At 45.1% G+C, this 16,972-nt stretch overlaps 1 protein-coding gene across 2 annotated transcripts; it reads left to right on the top strand.

The window, feature by feature from the left end:
- Nucleotides 1-227: 227 nt before the first annotated feature.
- On the top strand, nucleotides 228-14,586 carry LOC139370012 (glutamyl-tRNA synthetase 2, mitochondrial). 2 transcript variants are annotated; one of them, XM_071109295.1, is made up of 12 exons: nucleotides 274-821; nucleotides 2,068-2,223; nucleotides 2,596-2,785; nucleotides 3,119-3,196; nucleotides 3,321-3,393; nucleotides 4,123-4,271; nucleotides 4,908-5,080; nucleotides 5,382-5,490; nucleotides 6,120-6,273; nucleotides 6,617-6,747; nucleotides 12,419-12,560; nucleotides 14,221-14,586. In XM_071109295.1, the coding sequence occupies exons 1-12, from the start codon at nucleotides 533-535 to the stop codon at nucleotides 14,305-14,307; spliced, it is 1,731 nt and encodes a 576-aa protein (XP_070965396.1). In that variant the 5' UTR covers nucleotides 274-532; the 3' UTR covers nucleotides 14,308-14,586. The 2 variants fall into 2 exon arrangements, with proteins under 2 accessions (XP_070965397.1, XP_070965396.1); XM_071109296.1 differs by lacking the exon at nucleotides 3,321-3,393 and having other exon boundaries at nucleotides 228-821; nucleotides 3,119-3,269.
- Nucleotides 14,587-16,972: the final 2,386 nt, after the last annotated feature.

Below are 16,972 nucleotides of genomic sequence, written 5' to 3'. Positions count from 1 at the left end.
TCGAGGCCATTATCTAAGATGCTTTAGACATACGCTTATACTATAGTCAATAAAGCGAATTGTTTAAACAACAATGTGCAGAAAGTGTGGCGTCATAAAACGATTTTCTAAATAATATTAATTCGTTCCGGATTCGGATTCGACCACTCTTTGTGTTCTGGGTATCAATAGTTCCATCATTAAGGTTTTCACACTGCGCTTTTATCGGTGGGCGGACTTTTATTTTTGAACAGCGCAAACCAGGAAGTGGTGTGATGACGTCACGTGATTGACACGTGTCGAGAGCCGGGGTACAGTTTTAACCGTCAACTTCAGACACGATTAAATCAACAACGCAAATCGATCCTTAAACAACAAACATCGGTAGAAGGAATTTGTAAGAGCAATTTTCCCCCTCTCACAAAGACGCTCCTCTCCTTGTGGTGCTAAAACGTTTCCGCGTTCAATAGCTAGCTAGCTGTCTCTGTAGCGAGTGGAACACATGGATAACTTTGTTTTGTAACTTAGTAGTAGTAGTTAGCTAATTATTATCATGCTCCTGTCATCGTTTATACATTGCAGCACACCATCCAGATGCCTTCCAGTAAAAACGTGTGCGCGGTGTTGCCAATACAGTACAGGAAGGAGCGTCCGTATACTCGGTACCCCAGTGTTGCTGAAGAACGCATTGACTTTCAACCGCAGTGGTGGACACGGCGGAAAGCAGCAATACATGAGGTTGAAGAGCGCGCAGAAGAGATGCTTTTCATCTGAATGTGACGAGGTTGGTCGTCAGCATGAACATGGGGATGTTAGAGTAAGGTTCGCTCCGAGTCCAACAGGTAAAATAATGCAACGAATTTGTTTGGGGGTGTAGACTGATTGGGATTTGAACCCACGACAGGCTGTTAATAGCTAAACAATCGGATGAATAATCAGGTGTGTTAGTGCTGGGTTAAAGCCTGCACAGTGCGTATAGCTCTACAACCCTTGGGTTGGTGGTTGGTTTTGAGCCTTGGCTAAAAGGAGTACACTACAGGGATTAGGGACTATAACCTGTACCTGCTATAACACTACTGTGACAGTGATGCCACACTGCAACGGTCCTAGTGGCCATTTTGGCTCTGACGAGGTTTCTTACTTATGTTGGGACTAGGGTGCCATTTTGGCTCTGACGAGGTTTCTTACTTATGTTGGGACTAGGGTGCCATTTTGGCTCTGACGAGGCTACTTACTTATGTTGGGACTAGGGTGCCATTTTGGCTCTGACGAGGCTACTTACTTATGTAGGGACTAGGGTGCCATTTGGGATACCAGCTATCTGTGCTTTACTGTACAACAGACTAGCTATAATTAACCCCTCGGTCTGTTTGTGTAGTGCAGTACAGTAGTAGTAATACCATGTAGACTAACTAACTATAATTAACCTGTTTCTCTCTAGGTTTCCTACACCTGGGGGGGGGGGGGGGTACACCATGTAGACTAACTAGCTATAATTAACCTGTTTCTCTCTAGGTTTCCTACACCTGGGGCTGTACACCATGTAGACTAACTATAATTAACCTCTAGGTTTCCTACACCTGGGGGGACTGCGTACAGCTCTCTACAACTATAATTAACCCGTGTCTCTCTAGGTTTCCTACACCTGGGGGGACTGCGTACAGCTCTCTACAACTATAATTAACCCGTGTCTCTCTAGGTTTCCTACACCTAGGGGGCTGCGTACAGCTCTCTACAACTATAATTAACCCGTGTCTCTCTAGGTTTCCTACACCTGGGGGGACTGCGTACAGCTCTCTACAACTATAATTAACCCGTGTCTCTCTAGGTTTCCTACACCTGGGGGGGCTGCGTACAGCTCTCTACAACTATAATTAACCCGTGTCTCTCTAGGTTTCCTACACCTGGGGGGACTGCGTACAGCTCTCTACAACTATAATTAACCCGTGTCTCTCTAGGTTTCCTACACCTGGGGGGGCTGCGTACAGCTCTCTACAACTATAATTAACCCGTGTCTCTCTAGGTTTCCTACACCTGGGGGGACTGCGTACAGCTCTCTACAACTATAATTAATCCGTGTCTCTCTAGGTTTCCTACACCTGGGGGGACTGCGTACAGCTCTCTACAACTATATCTACGCTAAGAAGTATGGAGGGAGCTTCATCTTACGCATGGAAGATACAGACCAGAGCAGACTGGTGCCGGGAGCTGCAGAGTCTATAGAGGATATGTTGGAGTGGGCTGGTAGGACAGACTTAATAACACACACACACCTACACACACACACACACACACACCTAAACACAGACCAGAGCAGACTGGTGCAGGGAGTGGCTGAGTCTGTAGAGTTCATGCTGGGGGGGGTCTGGTAGGAACAGAGACATATTTAGATATTAAGGAGTTTGGACAACTTTTACAACGGACATTAGCACCCGTTAGCGTTCCAACACATCCCAAGTATTTGGAATCTAATTCAGATTCTAGACATTCAGTTCCACAGCATTGTTTACATTCTAGAACACGCTGTGGACTCCTACCAGTCATAATTGCATTTTTGCCCATGTAATAATGGGGGGCTAACGTGGATACCGTCCATCTCCATCCTACCCTCCCCAGGTATCCCCCCAGACGAGAGTCCCCGTGGAGGAGGCCAGTACGGTCCCTACCTCCAGTCCCAGAGGCTGTCCCTGTACAGCCAGGCTGCTGACTCCCTGGTCCAGACAGGGAAGGCCTACCACTGCTTCTGCAGCCAGCAGAGACTAGAATTACTGAAGAGAGAGGCCCTACGCAGCGGACAAACACCGCGGTGAGTTGACTAAACACACACACACATACTTTTATTGATTTGATTTAACTAGGCAAGTCAGTTAACAAATTCTTATTTACAATGACGGCCTACCCCGGCCAAACCCTAATCCGGACGACGCTGGGCCAATTGTGCGGCCCCGCCCTATGGAACTCCCAATCACGGCCGGGTTGTGATACAGCCTGGAATCGAACCAGGGTCTGTAGTGACGCCTCTAGCACTGAGATGCAGGGCCTTCGACCCGCTGCGCCTCCTCGGGAGCACATTCATGCACATGTTTAAATAGACAGACAGACTCGCTCACACACGTAACTGAACATTCCTCTACTGCAGGTATGACAACAGGTGCAGACACCTCCGCCCAGACCAGCTGGAGGAGAAGCTGGATCAGAAGGTCCCCCATGTGATCAGGTTCCGACTGGAGTCTGGAGTGGAACCCTTCAACGACCTGGTCTTCGGATGGAACCGTCATGAGGTGGCCCAGGTAAACCAACAGATATGTGAGATGGATAAACACAAGCTGTACCGTGATCAGGTTCCGACTGGAGTCTGGGGTAGAACCCTTCAACGACCTGGTCTTCGGATGGAACCGTCATGAGGTGGCCCAGGTAAACCAACAGATATGAGATAGATAAACACAAGCTGTGCAGTGTGCCATTTTTTTTATTTATTTAAATTTCCGACGCCCCGGCAACAAGTAACCTCAGATTTGCAAGTGCTTTTCTTATTTCAAAACACATGTAATTGAAAGTCCGCCTCCCATCCCAGGTTGAAGGAGACCCCGTGTTAATCTGACGGTTCCCCACCTGGAAAATGTAGTAGATGGATAGAGAACATCTTCCTCTTCCCAAAGGGATATTCAATCTGCTTTGTCATTTTTGTTTCACCCATCTACCAATAGGGGCCCTTCTTTGCAAAGCATTGGAAAACCTCCCTGGTCTTTGTGGTTGAATCTGTGTTTTGAAATTCACTGAAATACAGATAATTGTATGTGTGGGGTGCAGAGATGAGGTAGTCCTTCAAAAAAATCATGATAAACACTATTATTGAACACAGAATGAGTCCATGCAACTTATTGTGACTTGTTAAGCACATTTTTACTCCTGAACTCATTTAGTCTTGCCCTAACAAAGGGGTTGAACACTTATTGACTCAAGACATTTATTAATTTGTAAAAAAAAAATAGAATAACAGAATTCCACTTTGACATTATGGGATGTTGTGTGTTGGCCAGTGATGGACAAAAATATCAATTTTAATTTCTGAATTCAGGCTGTAACACAACGAAATGTGGGGGAAAAGTCAACGGGGGTGAATAGTTTCTGCTCCTGCTCCAGGTTGAAGGAGACCCTGTCGTGTTGAAAGCAGATGGTTTCCCCACCTATCACCTGGCTAATGTAGTAGACGACCACCTGATGGAGGTCAGCCACGTCCTGAGAGGATCAGAGTGGCTCATCTCTACCTCCAAACACCTGCTGCTGTACAGGTACACACACACACACACCTGCTGCTGTACAGGTACACACACACACACACACACCTGCTGCTGTACAGGTACACACACACACACACACTGGTGGGATTCCCACTAGACACACACACACACCGGTGGGATTCCCACTAGGCTGTTATTTCTGGGCTGGAAGCCCCTGGTCATGTTATTGTTGTTATTCCAGGGCTCTGGGCTGGAAGCCCCCTGGTTATGTTATTCCAGGGCTCTGGGCTGGAAGCCCCCTGGTTATGTTATTGTTGTTATTTCAGGGCTCTGGGCTGGAAGCCCCTCGTCATGTTATTGTTGTTATTTCAGGGCTCTGGGCTGGAAGCCCCTGGTTATGTTATTGTTGTTATTCCAGGGCTCTGGGCTGGAAGCCCCTGGTCATGTTATTGTTGTTATTCCAGGGCTCTGGGCTGGAAGCCCCCTCGTTATGTCATTGTTGTTGTTCCAGGGCTCTGGGCTGGAAGCCCCTGGTCATGTTATTGTTGTTATTCCAGGGCTCTGGGCTGGAAGCCCCTGGTTATGTTATTCCAGGGCTCTGGGCTGGAAGCCCTTGGTCATGTTATTGTTGTTATTCCAGGGCTCTGGGCTTGGAAGCCCCCTGGTTATGTTATGTTATTATTTCAGGGCTCTGGGCTGGAAGCCCCCGGTGTTCGGACACCTTCCTCTCCTCCTCAACAGAGATGGCAGTAAGCTCTCCAAGAGACAAGGAGATATCTACATACAGAGTTTCCAGAGGAGTGGGGCCCTACCTGAAGCACTACTGGATATCACCACACACTGTGGATCTGGCTTCAACAGTAAGAGAGGGAGGGGGAGAGAGGCAGGGGAATATCTTTATACAGAGAAGTAGTGCACTATACAGGGAATAGGGGTCAGAAGTAGTGCACTATACAGGGAATAGGGGTCAGAAGTAGTGCACTATACAGGGAATAGGGGTCAGAAGTAGTGCACTATACAGGGAATAGGGGTCAGAAGTAGTGCACTATACAGGGAATAGGGGTCAGAAGTAGTGGACTATAGAGGGAATAGGGGTCAGAAGTAGTGGTAGGGTGCCATTTGAGAAGCATCCTAAATGAATGTCCCCCTGTCATCCTGCAGGTAACCGTGTCGGTCGTAAGATGGAGGAACTGATCGCTGAGTTCAACCCGTCCAAGATCACCACCCACTCTGCCCTGCTAGACCTGGACAAACTACCTGAGTTTAACAAGTACACTACCTGTCTGTCTGTCTCTGCCCTGCTAGACCTGGACACACTACCTGAGTTCAACACTCTAATCACCTAGTCATGATAAATGACTCCAATAATCACCTAGTCATGATAAATGACTCCTCGACTCACCTAGTCATGATAAATGACTCCTCGAATCACCTAGTCATGATAAATGACTCCTCGAATCACCTAGTCATGATAAATGACTCCAATAATCACCTAGTCATGATAAATGACTCCTCTAATCACCTAGTCATGATAAATGACTCCTCTAATCACCTAGTCATGATAAATGACTCCTCTAATCACCTAGTCATGATAAATGACTCCTCTAATCACCTAGTCATGATAAATGACTCCTCTAATCACCTAGTCATGATAAATGACTCCAATAATCACCTAGTCATGATCTTCAGTTTAGAATGCAGTTTGGTTAATCAGATGGAGAGAAGGTGTGACCCCAATCAGACCCCTGAGTCCTGCCTAGTATCGCCCACCCCTGGTTCTAGCAGATAATGGTCTAGGATCAGCTTTCTCAATTCTTCTCCTAACCACCCTTATCTTAACAACTCACTCTAGACCAGTCCTTAGTAATCTCAGTGATAATCCACACTGTGTTCTCCCAGAATCCACCTGCAGCAGCGTATCGATGACGCGGTGCAACGCGATTGGCTGGTGAGGGATCTGCAGGGGCGGATCCAGGAAGTGTACGGGACACAGGTCCAGGATCAGGATGTTCTGCAACCAGATTACATCACACGGGTTCTACACCTGCGCAAGGTAACTATGACCTCATCACACGGGTTCTACACCAGCGTGCAAGGTAACTGGATGTAACCAAGGTAACGGGGCATCAGCTGTTGTGTCGGTCTTCGCACCAGCTGAAAAACGATCCCTTCATCTTTCTGGCCTTCCAACTTTCCCAGTTTGAGAATATCACAGCCCAGTGCAGAATGTGGAGCCTGTCTGTCTGGAGGTCACCATCTCTCTCTCTCTCTTTCCGTCTCACTCACATATCTTCTCTCTGTGTCAGCTGGTAGCTCCAGAGTATTCCTACCTTTGGGTTCCACCCTCCTCCTCTGTCTAATTCTCTCTCCTTTTCTCTCCTCTCTCTCTGTCTCAGGGTCATATCTCCTCTGTGTCTGACCTGGTGTCCTCAGAGTATTCCTACCTTTGGGTTCGACCTTCTTTCTCTGACCAACAGATGACAGCACTCAGCTCAGAGACACAACACATCGCTACTCTGGTCATACGGTACGATACCATCACTACTACAGACTAACATAACTACTCTGGTTCATACCATAACTACTATAGACTAACAGGACTACTCTGGTTCATACCATAACTACTGTAGACTAACAGGACTACTCTGGTTCATACCATAACTACTATAGACTAACAGGACTACTCTGGTTCATACCATAACTACTACAGACTAACAGGGCTACTCTGGTTCATACCATAACTACTGTAGACTAACAGGACTACTCTGGTTCATACCATAACTACTACAGACTAACAGGGCTACTCTGGTTCATACCATAACTACTACAGACTAACAGGACTACCCTGGTTCATACCATAACTACTGTAGACTAACAGGACTACTCTGGTTCATACCATAACTGCTACAGACTAACAGGACTACTCTGGTTCATACCATAACTACTACAGACTAACAGGACTACTCTGGTTCATACCATAACTACTACAGACTAACAGGACTAACAGGACTACTCTGGTTCATACCATAACTACTGTAGACTAACAGGACTACTCTGGTTCATACCATAACTACTATAGACTAACAGGACTACTCTGGTTCATACCATAACTACTACAGACTAACAGGACTACTCTGGTTCATACCATAACTACTATAGACTAACAGGACTACTCTGGTTCATACCATAACTACTACAGACTAACAGGACTAACAGGACTACTCTGGTTCATACCATAACTACTGTAGACTAACAGGACTACTCTGGTTCATACCATAACTACTATAGACTAACAGGACTACTCTGATTCATACCATAACTACTACAGACTAACAGGACTACTCTGGTTCATACCATAACTACCATAACTACTACAGACTAACAGGACTACTCTGGTTCATACCATAACTACCATAACTACTACAGACTAACAGGACTACTCTGGTTCATACCATAACTACTACAGACTAACAGGACTACTCTGGTTCATACCATAACTACTGTAGACTAACAGGACTACTCTGGTTCATACCATAACTACTGTAGACTAGCAGGACTACTCTGGTTCATACCATAACTACTGTAGACTAACAGGACTACTCTGGTTCATACCATCACTACTACAGACTAACAGGGCTACTCTGGTTCATACCATAACTACTATAGACTAACAGGACTACCCTGGTTCATACCATAACTACTACAGACTAACAGGACTACTCTGGTTCATCACTACTACAGACTAACAGGACTAACAGGACTACTCTGGTTCATACCATAACTACTATAGACTAACAGGACTACTCTGGTTCATCACTACTACAGACTAACAGGACTAACAGGACTACTCTGGTTCATACCATAACTACTACAGACTAACAGGACTAACAGGACTACTCTGGTTCATTCCATAACTACTACAGACTAACAGGACTAACAGGACTACTCTGGTTCATACCATAACTACTATAGACTAACAGGACTACTCTGGTTCATACCATAACTACTGTAGACTAACAGGACTAACAGGACTACTCTGGTTCATACCATAACTACTATAGACTAACAGGACTACTCTGGTTCATACCATAACTACTATAGACTAACAGGACTAGTCTGGTTCATACCATAACTACTGTAGACTAACAGGACTACTCTGGTTCATACCATAACTACTATAGACTAACAGGACTACTCTGGTTCATACCATAACTACTTTAGACTAACAGGACTACTCTGGTTCATACCATAACTACTATAGACTAACAGGACTACTCTGGTTCATACCATAACTACTATAGACTAACAGGACTACTCTGGTTCATACCATAACTACCATAACTACTATAGACTAGCAGGACTACTCTGGTTCATACCATAACTACTACAGACTAACAGGACTACTCTGGTTCATACCATAACTACCATAACTACTACAGACTAACAGGACTAACAGGACTACTCTGGTTCATCACTACTACAGACTAACAGGACTACTCTGGTTCATACCATAACTACTACAGACTAACAGGACTACTCTGGTTCATACCATAACTACTACAGACTAACAGGACTAACAGGACTACTCTGGTTCATACCATAACTACTACAGACTAACAGGACTACTCTGGTTCATACCATAACTACTATAGACTAACAGGACTACTCTGGTTCATACCATAACTACTGTAGACTAACAGGACTACTCTGGTTCATACCATAACTACTATAGACTAACAGGACTACTCTGGTTCATACCATAACTACTACAGACTAACAGGACTAATCTGGTTCATACCATAACTACTACAGACTAACAGGACTACTCTGGTTCATACCATAACTGCTATAGACTAACAGGACTAACATGACTACTCTGGTTCATACCATAACTACTATAGACTAACAGGACTAACGGGACTACTCTGGTTCATACCATAACTACTACAGACTAACAGGACTACTCTGGTTCATACCATAACTACTATAGACTAACAGGACTAACAGGACTACTCTGGTTCATACCATAACTACTATAGACTAACAGGACTACTCTGGTTCATACCATAACTACTACAGACTAACAGGACTAATCTGGTTCATACCATAACTACTACAGACTAACAGGACTACTCTGGTTCATACCATAACTACTACAGACTAACAGGACTACTCTGGTTCATACCATAACTACTACAGACTAACAGGACTACTCTGGTTCATACCATAACTACTACAGACTAATAGGACTAACAGGACTACTCTGGTTCATACCATAACTACTATAGACTAACAGGACTAACAGGACTACTCTGGTTCATACCATAACTACTATAGACTAACAGGACTAACAGGACTACTCTGGTTCATACCATAACTACTGTAGACTAACAGGACTACTCTGGTTCATACCATAACTACTACAGACTAACAGGACTACTCTGGTTCATACCATAACTACTACAGACTAACAGGACTAACAGGACTACTCTGGTTCATACCATAACTACTATAGACTAACAGGACTAACAGGACTAATCTGGTTCATACCATAACTACTGTAGACTAACAGGACTACTCTGGTTCATACCATAACTACTACAGACTAACAGGACTAACAGGACTACTCTGGTTCATACCATAACTACTACAGACTAACAGGACTAACAGGACTACTCTGGTTCATACCATAACTACTACAGACTAACAGGACTACTCTGGTTCATACCATAACTACTATAGACTAACAGGACTACTCTGGTTCATACCATAACTACTATAGACTAACAGGACTACTCTGGTTCATACCATAACTACTATAGACTAACAGGACTACTCTGGTTCATACCATAACTACTATAGACTAACAGGACTACTCTGGTTCATACCATAACTACTATAGACTAACAGGACTACTCTGGTTCATACCATAACTACTATAGACTAACAGGACTACTCTGGTTCATACCATAACTACTACAGACTAACAGGACTAACAGGACTACTCTGGTTCATACCATAACTACTACAGACTAACAGGACTAACAGGACTACTCTGGTTCATACCATAACTACTACAGACTAACAGGACTACTCTGGTTCATACCATAACTACTATAGACTAACAGGACTACTCTGGTTCATACCATAACTACTATAGACTAACAGGACTACTCTGGTTCATACCATAACTACTATAGACTAACAGGACTACTCTGGTTCATACCATAACTACTATAGACTAACAGGACTACTCTGGTCGTACGGTACGATACCATAACTACTACAGACTAACAGGACTACTCTGGTTCATACCATAACTACTATAGACTAACAGGACTAACAGGACTACTCTGGTTCATACCATAACTACTCTAGACTAACAGGACTACTCTGGTTCATACCATAACTACTACAGACTAACAGGACTACTCTGGTTCATACCATAACTACTACAGACTAACAGGACTACTCTGATTCATACCATAACTACTACAGACTAACAGGACTACTCTGGTTCATACCATAACTACTATAGACTAACAGGACTACTCTGGTTCATACCATCACTACTATAGACTAACAGGACTACTCTGGTTCATACCATCACTACTATAGACTAACAGGACTACTCTGGTTCATACCATAACTACTATAGACTAACAGGACTACTCTGGTTCATACCATAACTACCATAACTACTACAGACTAACAGGACTACTCTGGTTCATACCATAACTACCATAACTACTATAGACTAACAGGACTACTCTGGTTCATACCATAACTACTGTAGACTAACAGGACTACTCTGGTTCATACCATAACTACTATAGACTAACAGGACTACTCTGGTTCATACCATAACTACCATAACTACTATAGACTAACAGGACTACTCTGGTTCATACCATAACTACTGTAGACTAACAGGACTACTCTGGTTCATACCATAACTACTATAGACTAACAGGACTACTCTGGTTCATACCATAACTACTATAGACTAACAGGACTACCCTGGTTCATACCATAACTACTATAGACTAACAGGACTACTCTGGTTCATACCATAACTACTACAGACTAACAGGACTACTCTGGTTCATACCATAACTACTACAGACTAACAGGACTACTCTGGTTCATACCATAACTACTGTAGACTAACAGGACTACTCTGGTTCATACCATAACTACTACAGACTAACAGGACTACTCTGGTTCATACCATAACTACTATAGACTAACAGGACTACCCTGGTTCATACCATAACTACTGTAGACTAACAGGACTACTCTGGTTCATACCATAACTACTACAGACTAACAGGACTACTCTGGTTCATACCATAACTACTATAGACTAACAGGACTAACAGGACTACTCTGGTTCATACCATAACTACTGTAGACTAACAGGACTACTCTGGTTCATACCATAACTACTACAGACTAACAGGACTACTCTGGTTCATACCATAACTACTATAGACTAACAGGACTAGTCTGGTTCATACCATAACTACTACAGACTAACAGGACTAACAGGACTACTCTGGTTCATACCATAACTACATGTTAAATACAGAGACGTTATGTTTTTAATTTTTTTAATTTTTAATTAAAAAAAAATATTTTTTACCTTTTATTTAACTAGGCAAGTCAGTTAAGAACAAATTCTTATTTTCAATGACGGCCTAGGAACAGTGGGTTAACTGGTCTAGGAACAGTGGGTTAACTGGTCTAGGAACAGTGGGTTAACTGGTCTAGGAACAGTGGGTTAACTGGTCTAGGAACAGTGGGTTAACTGGTCTAGGAACAGTGGGTTAACTGGTCTAGGAACAGTGGGTTAACTGGTCTAGGAACAGTGGGTTAACTGGTCTAGGAACAGTGGGTTAACTGGTCTAGGAACAGTGGGTTAACTGGTCTAGGAACAGTGGGTTAACTGGTCTAGGAACAGTGGGTTAACTGGCCTAGGAACAGTGGGTTAACTGCCTGTTCAGGGGCAGAACGACAGATGTGTACTTTGTCAGCTTGGGGATTCGATCTTGCAACCTTTCGGTTGCAAGATCAGTGTCCAACGCTCTAACCACTAGGCTACCCTGTCGTCCCATGAAACATGTTTACTACCGTGTTCTATTAACAGGTCTTGGTGTTAACGGCCTGTCCCGTGTCCCATATCCGTCTCTGTGTAGGTTGATGGAAGGTCTGAAAGGAGGTGAGGAACTGACAGTCGACCAGCTCAGTGTAGAACTGAAGACTCTGGCTAAGAAGACCAGCAACACTAAATACAGAGACGTTATGAAGATTATACGACTGGCCCTCAGCGGACTACAGGTAGGAGAGAGACTGGCCCTCAGACTACAGGTAGGAGAGAGACTGGCCCTCAGCGGACTACAGGTAGGAGAGAGAGAAAGGGGGAAGGGAGAGAGACTGGCCCTCAGACTACAGGTAGGAGAGAGACTGGCCCTCAGACTACAGGTAGGAGAGAGACTGGCCCTCGGACTACAGGTAGGAGAGAGACTGGCCCTCGGACTACAGGTAGGAGAGAGACTGGCCCTCGGACTACAGGTAGGAGAGAGACTGGCCCTCAGACTACAGGTAGGAGAGAGACTGGCCCTCAGCAGACTACAGGTAGGAGAGAGACTGGCCCTCAGCGGACTACAGGTAGGAGAGAGACTGGCCCTCAGCGGACTACAGGTAGGAGAGAGACTGGCCCTCAGCGGACTACAGGTAGGAGAGAGACTGGCCCTCAGCGGACTACAGGTAGGAGAGAGACTGGCCCTCAGCGGACTACAGGTAGAAGAGAGACTGGCCCTCAGCGGACTACAGGTAGGAGAGAGACTGGCCCTCAGCGGACTACAGGTAGGAGAGAGACTGGCCCTCAGCGGACTACAGGTAGGAGAGAGACTGGCCCTCAGCGGACTACAGGTAGGAGAGAGACTGGCCCTCAGCGGACTACAGGTAGGAGAGAGACTGGCCCTCAGCGGACTACAGGTAGGAGAGAGACTGGCCCTCAGCGGACTACAGGTAGGAGAGAGACTGGCCCTCAGCGGACTACAGGTAGGAGAGAGACTGGCCCTCAGCGGACTACAGGTAGGAGAGAGACTGGCCCTCAGCGGACTACAGGTAGGAGAGAGACTGGCCCTCAGCGGACTACAGGTAGGAGAGAGACTGGCCCTCAGCGGACTACAGGTAGGAGAGAGACTGGCCCTCGGACTACAGGTAGGAGAGAGACTGGCCCTCAGACTACAGGTAGGAGAGAGACTGGCCCTCAGACTACAGGTAGGAGAGAGACTGGCCCTCAGACTACAGGTAGGAGAGATACTGGCCCTCAGCGGACTACATGTAGGAGAGAGACTGGCCCTCAGCGGACTACAGGTAGGAGAGATACTGGCCCTCAGCGGACTACAGGTAGGAGAGAGACTGGCCCTCAGCGGACTACAGGTAGGAGAGAGACTGGCCCTCAGCGGACTACAGGTAGGAGAGAGACTGGCCCTCAGCGGACTACAGGTAGGAGAGAGACTGGCCCTCAGCGGACTACAGGTAGGAGAGAGACGGCGAAAAAGAAAGCACCACAATGACAGTGTGGATAAAAAAAACAGAAGTTGTGTTTGATTGCTGTCCTGTCAAATGATTGTCACAGCTCTTAAAAAGGACGTTTCTTCTTCCTCATCCATCTCCCTCTCTCTCTCTCTCTCCCCTCCCTCCCTCTCTGTCTCCCTCCCTCTCTTTCTCTGTCTCCCTCTCTCCCTCCCTCTCTGTCTTGCTCCCTCCCTCTCTGTCTCGCGCTCTCTCTCTCTCTCTCTCCTTCTGTCTCTCTCCCTCCCTCCCTCTCTGTCTCTCTCTCCCTCTCTGTCTCTCTCTCCCTCTGTCTCTTTCCCTCCCTCCCTCTCTGTCTCTCTCTCTCTCTCTCTGTCTCTCTCTGTCTCTCCCTCTCTGTCTCTCCCTCTCTGTCTCTCCCTCTCTGTCTCTCTCTCTCTGTCTCTCTCTGCAGCAAGGCCCCAGTGTAGCGGAGATGATGGTATCGTTGGGGCCCAGTGAGATCACACATCGCTTCAACAGAGTTCTACAGCAGCACTGAACATTGTGGCTGCAGGGCACCCTATTCACCATACAGTGCACTACTGTTGTCCAGGGCCCTATGCCGCAAAACGTTTCGCTACGTTGTGCCATAATGAATATGACCCTGGTTCATTATTCTAACTGGTTATCTGGTTCTAACACAGCAACGCTGAGGACTGGTTACCTGATTCTAACAATATTCCTGGACTGCATATGATCTCAATCACACTGGACTTGTAATGGACATTCAGTCAAGTTGAACTGGAAATGTTTGCAATAAAACAGTTTCTACTAATGATCTGTGCTCTTATGTCTTCAGTGGGAACTCTGTCCATTTTGGGGCGGCAGGTAGCCTAGTGGTCAGAGTGTAGGGGCGGCAGGTAGCCTAGTGGTTAGAGTGTAGGGGAGGCAGGTAGCCTAGTGGTTAGAGTGTAGGGGCGGCAGGTAGCCTAGTGGTTAGAGTGTAGGGGCGGCAGGTAGCCTAGTGGTTAGAGTGTAGGGGCGGCAGGTAGCCTAGTGGTTAGAGTGTAGGGGCGGCAGGTAGCCTAGTGGTTAGAGTGTAGGGGCGGCAGGTAGCCTAGTGGTTAGAGTGTAGGGGCGGCAGGTAGCCTAGTGGTTAGAGTGTAGGGGCGGCAGGTAGCCTAGTGGTTAGAGTGTAGGGGCGGCAGGTAGCCTAGTGGTTAGAGTGTAGGGGCGGCAGGTAGCCTAGTAGTTAGAGTACGGTGACTGAAATGGTTGCTAGATCGAATCCCAGAGCTGACGAGGTAAAAATCTGTCGTTCTGCCCCTGAACCATTATTGTAAATAAGAATTTGTTCTTAACTGCCTTGTTAAATAAAGGTTAAAAATACATTTTTAAAAAAGGATAGAATGGAAGTTATGTATATATGTAGGTATAGGTATATGGTAAGTTGGTGTGTTTTCATTTATAAAGCCCTTTTACAAAAAGTCTCACCGTAGCTAACCTGTTTACCACATCCGGTCTCAGGGATGGTTAACTCTGGAAACTCCTTTGGTCTCTACTGAGTTCGGTACATCAGCCTTTAGTCTTCTTGCACCTTATTTGTGGAACAGTCTTCAAAATGTTGTTAAATCTGTTTGTTCTGGTGTCTCTAGGTTCAGAAAGCTGATTGAGGACATTATTACTGATGAATGTGTTTGATCTGGTGTCTCTAGGTTCAGAAAGCTGATTGAGGACATTATTACTGATGAACGTGTTTGATCTGGTGTCTCTAGGTTCAGAAAGCTGATTGAGGACATTATTACTGATGAACGTGTTTGATCTGGTGTCTCTAGGTTCAGAAAGCTGATTGAGGACATTATTACTGATGAATGTGTTTGATCTGGTGTCTCTAGGTTCAGAAAGCTGATTGAGGACATTATTACTGATGAACGTGTTTGTTCTGGTGTCTCTAGGTTCAGAAAGCTGATTGAGGACATTATTACTGATGAATGTGTTTGATCTGGTGTCTCTAGGTTCAGAAAGCTGATTGAGGACATTATTACTGATGAACGTGTTTGATCTGGTGTCTCTAGGTTCAGAAAGCTGATTGAGGACATTATTACTGATGAATGTGTTTGATCTGGTGTCTCTAGGTTCAGAAAGCTGATTGAGGACATTATTACTGATGAACGTGTTTGATCTGGTGTCTCTAGGTCAATTCAGAAAGCTGATTGAGGACATTATTACTGATGAACGTGTTTGATCTGGTGTCTCTAGGTTCAGAAAGCTGATTGAGGACATTATTACTGATGAACGTGTTTGTTCTGGTGTCTCTAGGTTCAGAAAGCTGATTGAGGACATTATTACTGATGAATGTGTTTGATCTGGTGTCTCTAGGTTCAGAAAGCTGATTGAGGACATTATTACTGATGAACGTGTTTGATCTGGTGTCTCTAGGTTCAGAAAGCTGTTTGAGGACATTATTACCGATGAACGTGTTTGATCTGGTGTCTCTAGGTTCAGAAAGCTGTTTGAGGACATTATTACTGATGAACGTGTTTGATCTGGTGTCTCTAGGTTCAGAAAGCTGATTGAGGACATTATTACTGATGAATGTGTTTGATCTGGTGTCTCTAGGTTCAGAAAGCTGTTTGAGGACATTATTACCGATGAACGTGTTTGATCTGGTGTCTCTAGGTTCAGAAAGCTGATTGAGGACATTATTACTGACGAACGTGTTTGTTCTGGTGTCTCTAGGTTCAGAAAGCTGATTGAGGACATTATTACTGATGAACGTGTTTGTTCTGGTGTCTCTAGGTTCAGAAAGCTGATTGAGGACATTATTACTGATGAACGTGTTTGTTCTGGTGTCTCTAGGTTCAGAAAGCTGATTGAGGACATTATTACTGACGAACGTGTTTGTTCTGGTGTCTCTAGGTTCAGAAAGCTGATTGAGGACATTATTACTGATGAACGTGTTTGATCTGGTGTCTCTAGGTTCAGAAAGCTGATTGAGGACATTATTACTGATGAACGTGTTTGTTCTGGTGTCTCTGGGTTCAGAAAGCTGATTGAGGACATTATTACTGATGAACCTGTTTTATGATGTTATACTTTCATCTTGTAGTGGGTATTTATATTGGTTTTCTGCAATTGATCTAATTCAAGGCTCATCTGTAAAATAGACATTGGTCTCAGTATGACTCCCTGATCAAATAAAGGGTAAATAAAATAAATACATT

Source organism: Oncorhynchus clarkii, chromosome 17 (genome assembly GCF_045791955.1).
Source record: "Oncorhynchus clarkii lewisi isolate Uvic-CL-2024 chromosome 17, UVic_Ocla_1.0, whole genome shotgun sequence".
In the NCBI taxonomy this organism is placed as follows: domain Eukaryota; kingdom Metazoa; phylum Chordata; class Actinopteri; order Salmoniformes; family Salmonidae; genus Oncorhynchus; species Oncorhynchus clarkii.
Note: the sequence above shows the minus strand (reverse complement) of the source record. Positions and strands in the feature narration are given on the sequence as shown.

Excerpts from the sequence above, each read along its gene's own strand:
- LOC139370012 (XM_071109296.1), top strand. The coding sequence starts at position 533 with ATGCTCCTGTCATCGTTTATACATTGCAGCACACCATCCAGATGCCTT. Across the intron at positions 2,224-2,595 it reads GGATATGTTGGAGTGGGCTG|GTATCCCCCCAGACGAGAGT; the intron begins GTAGGACAGACT and ends TACCCTCCCCAG. Across the intron at positions 5,081-5,381 it reads CTGTGGATCTGGCTTCAACA|GTAACCGTGTCGGTCGTAAG; the intron begins GTAAGAGAGGGA and ends GTCATCCTGCAG.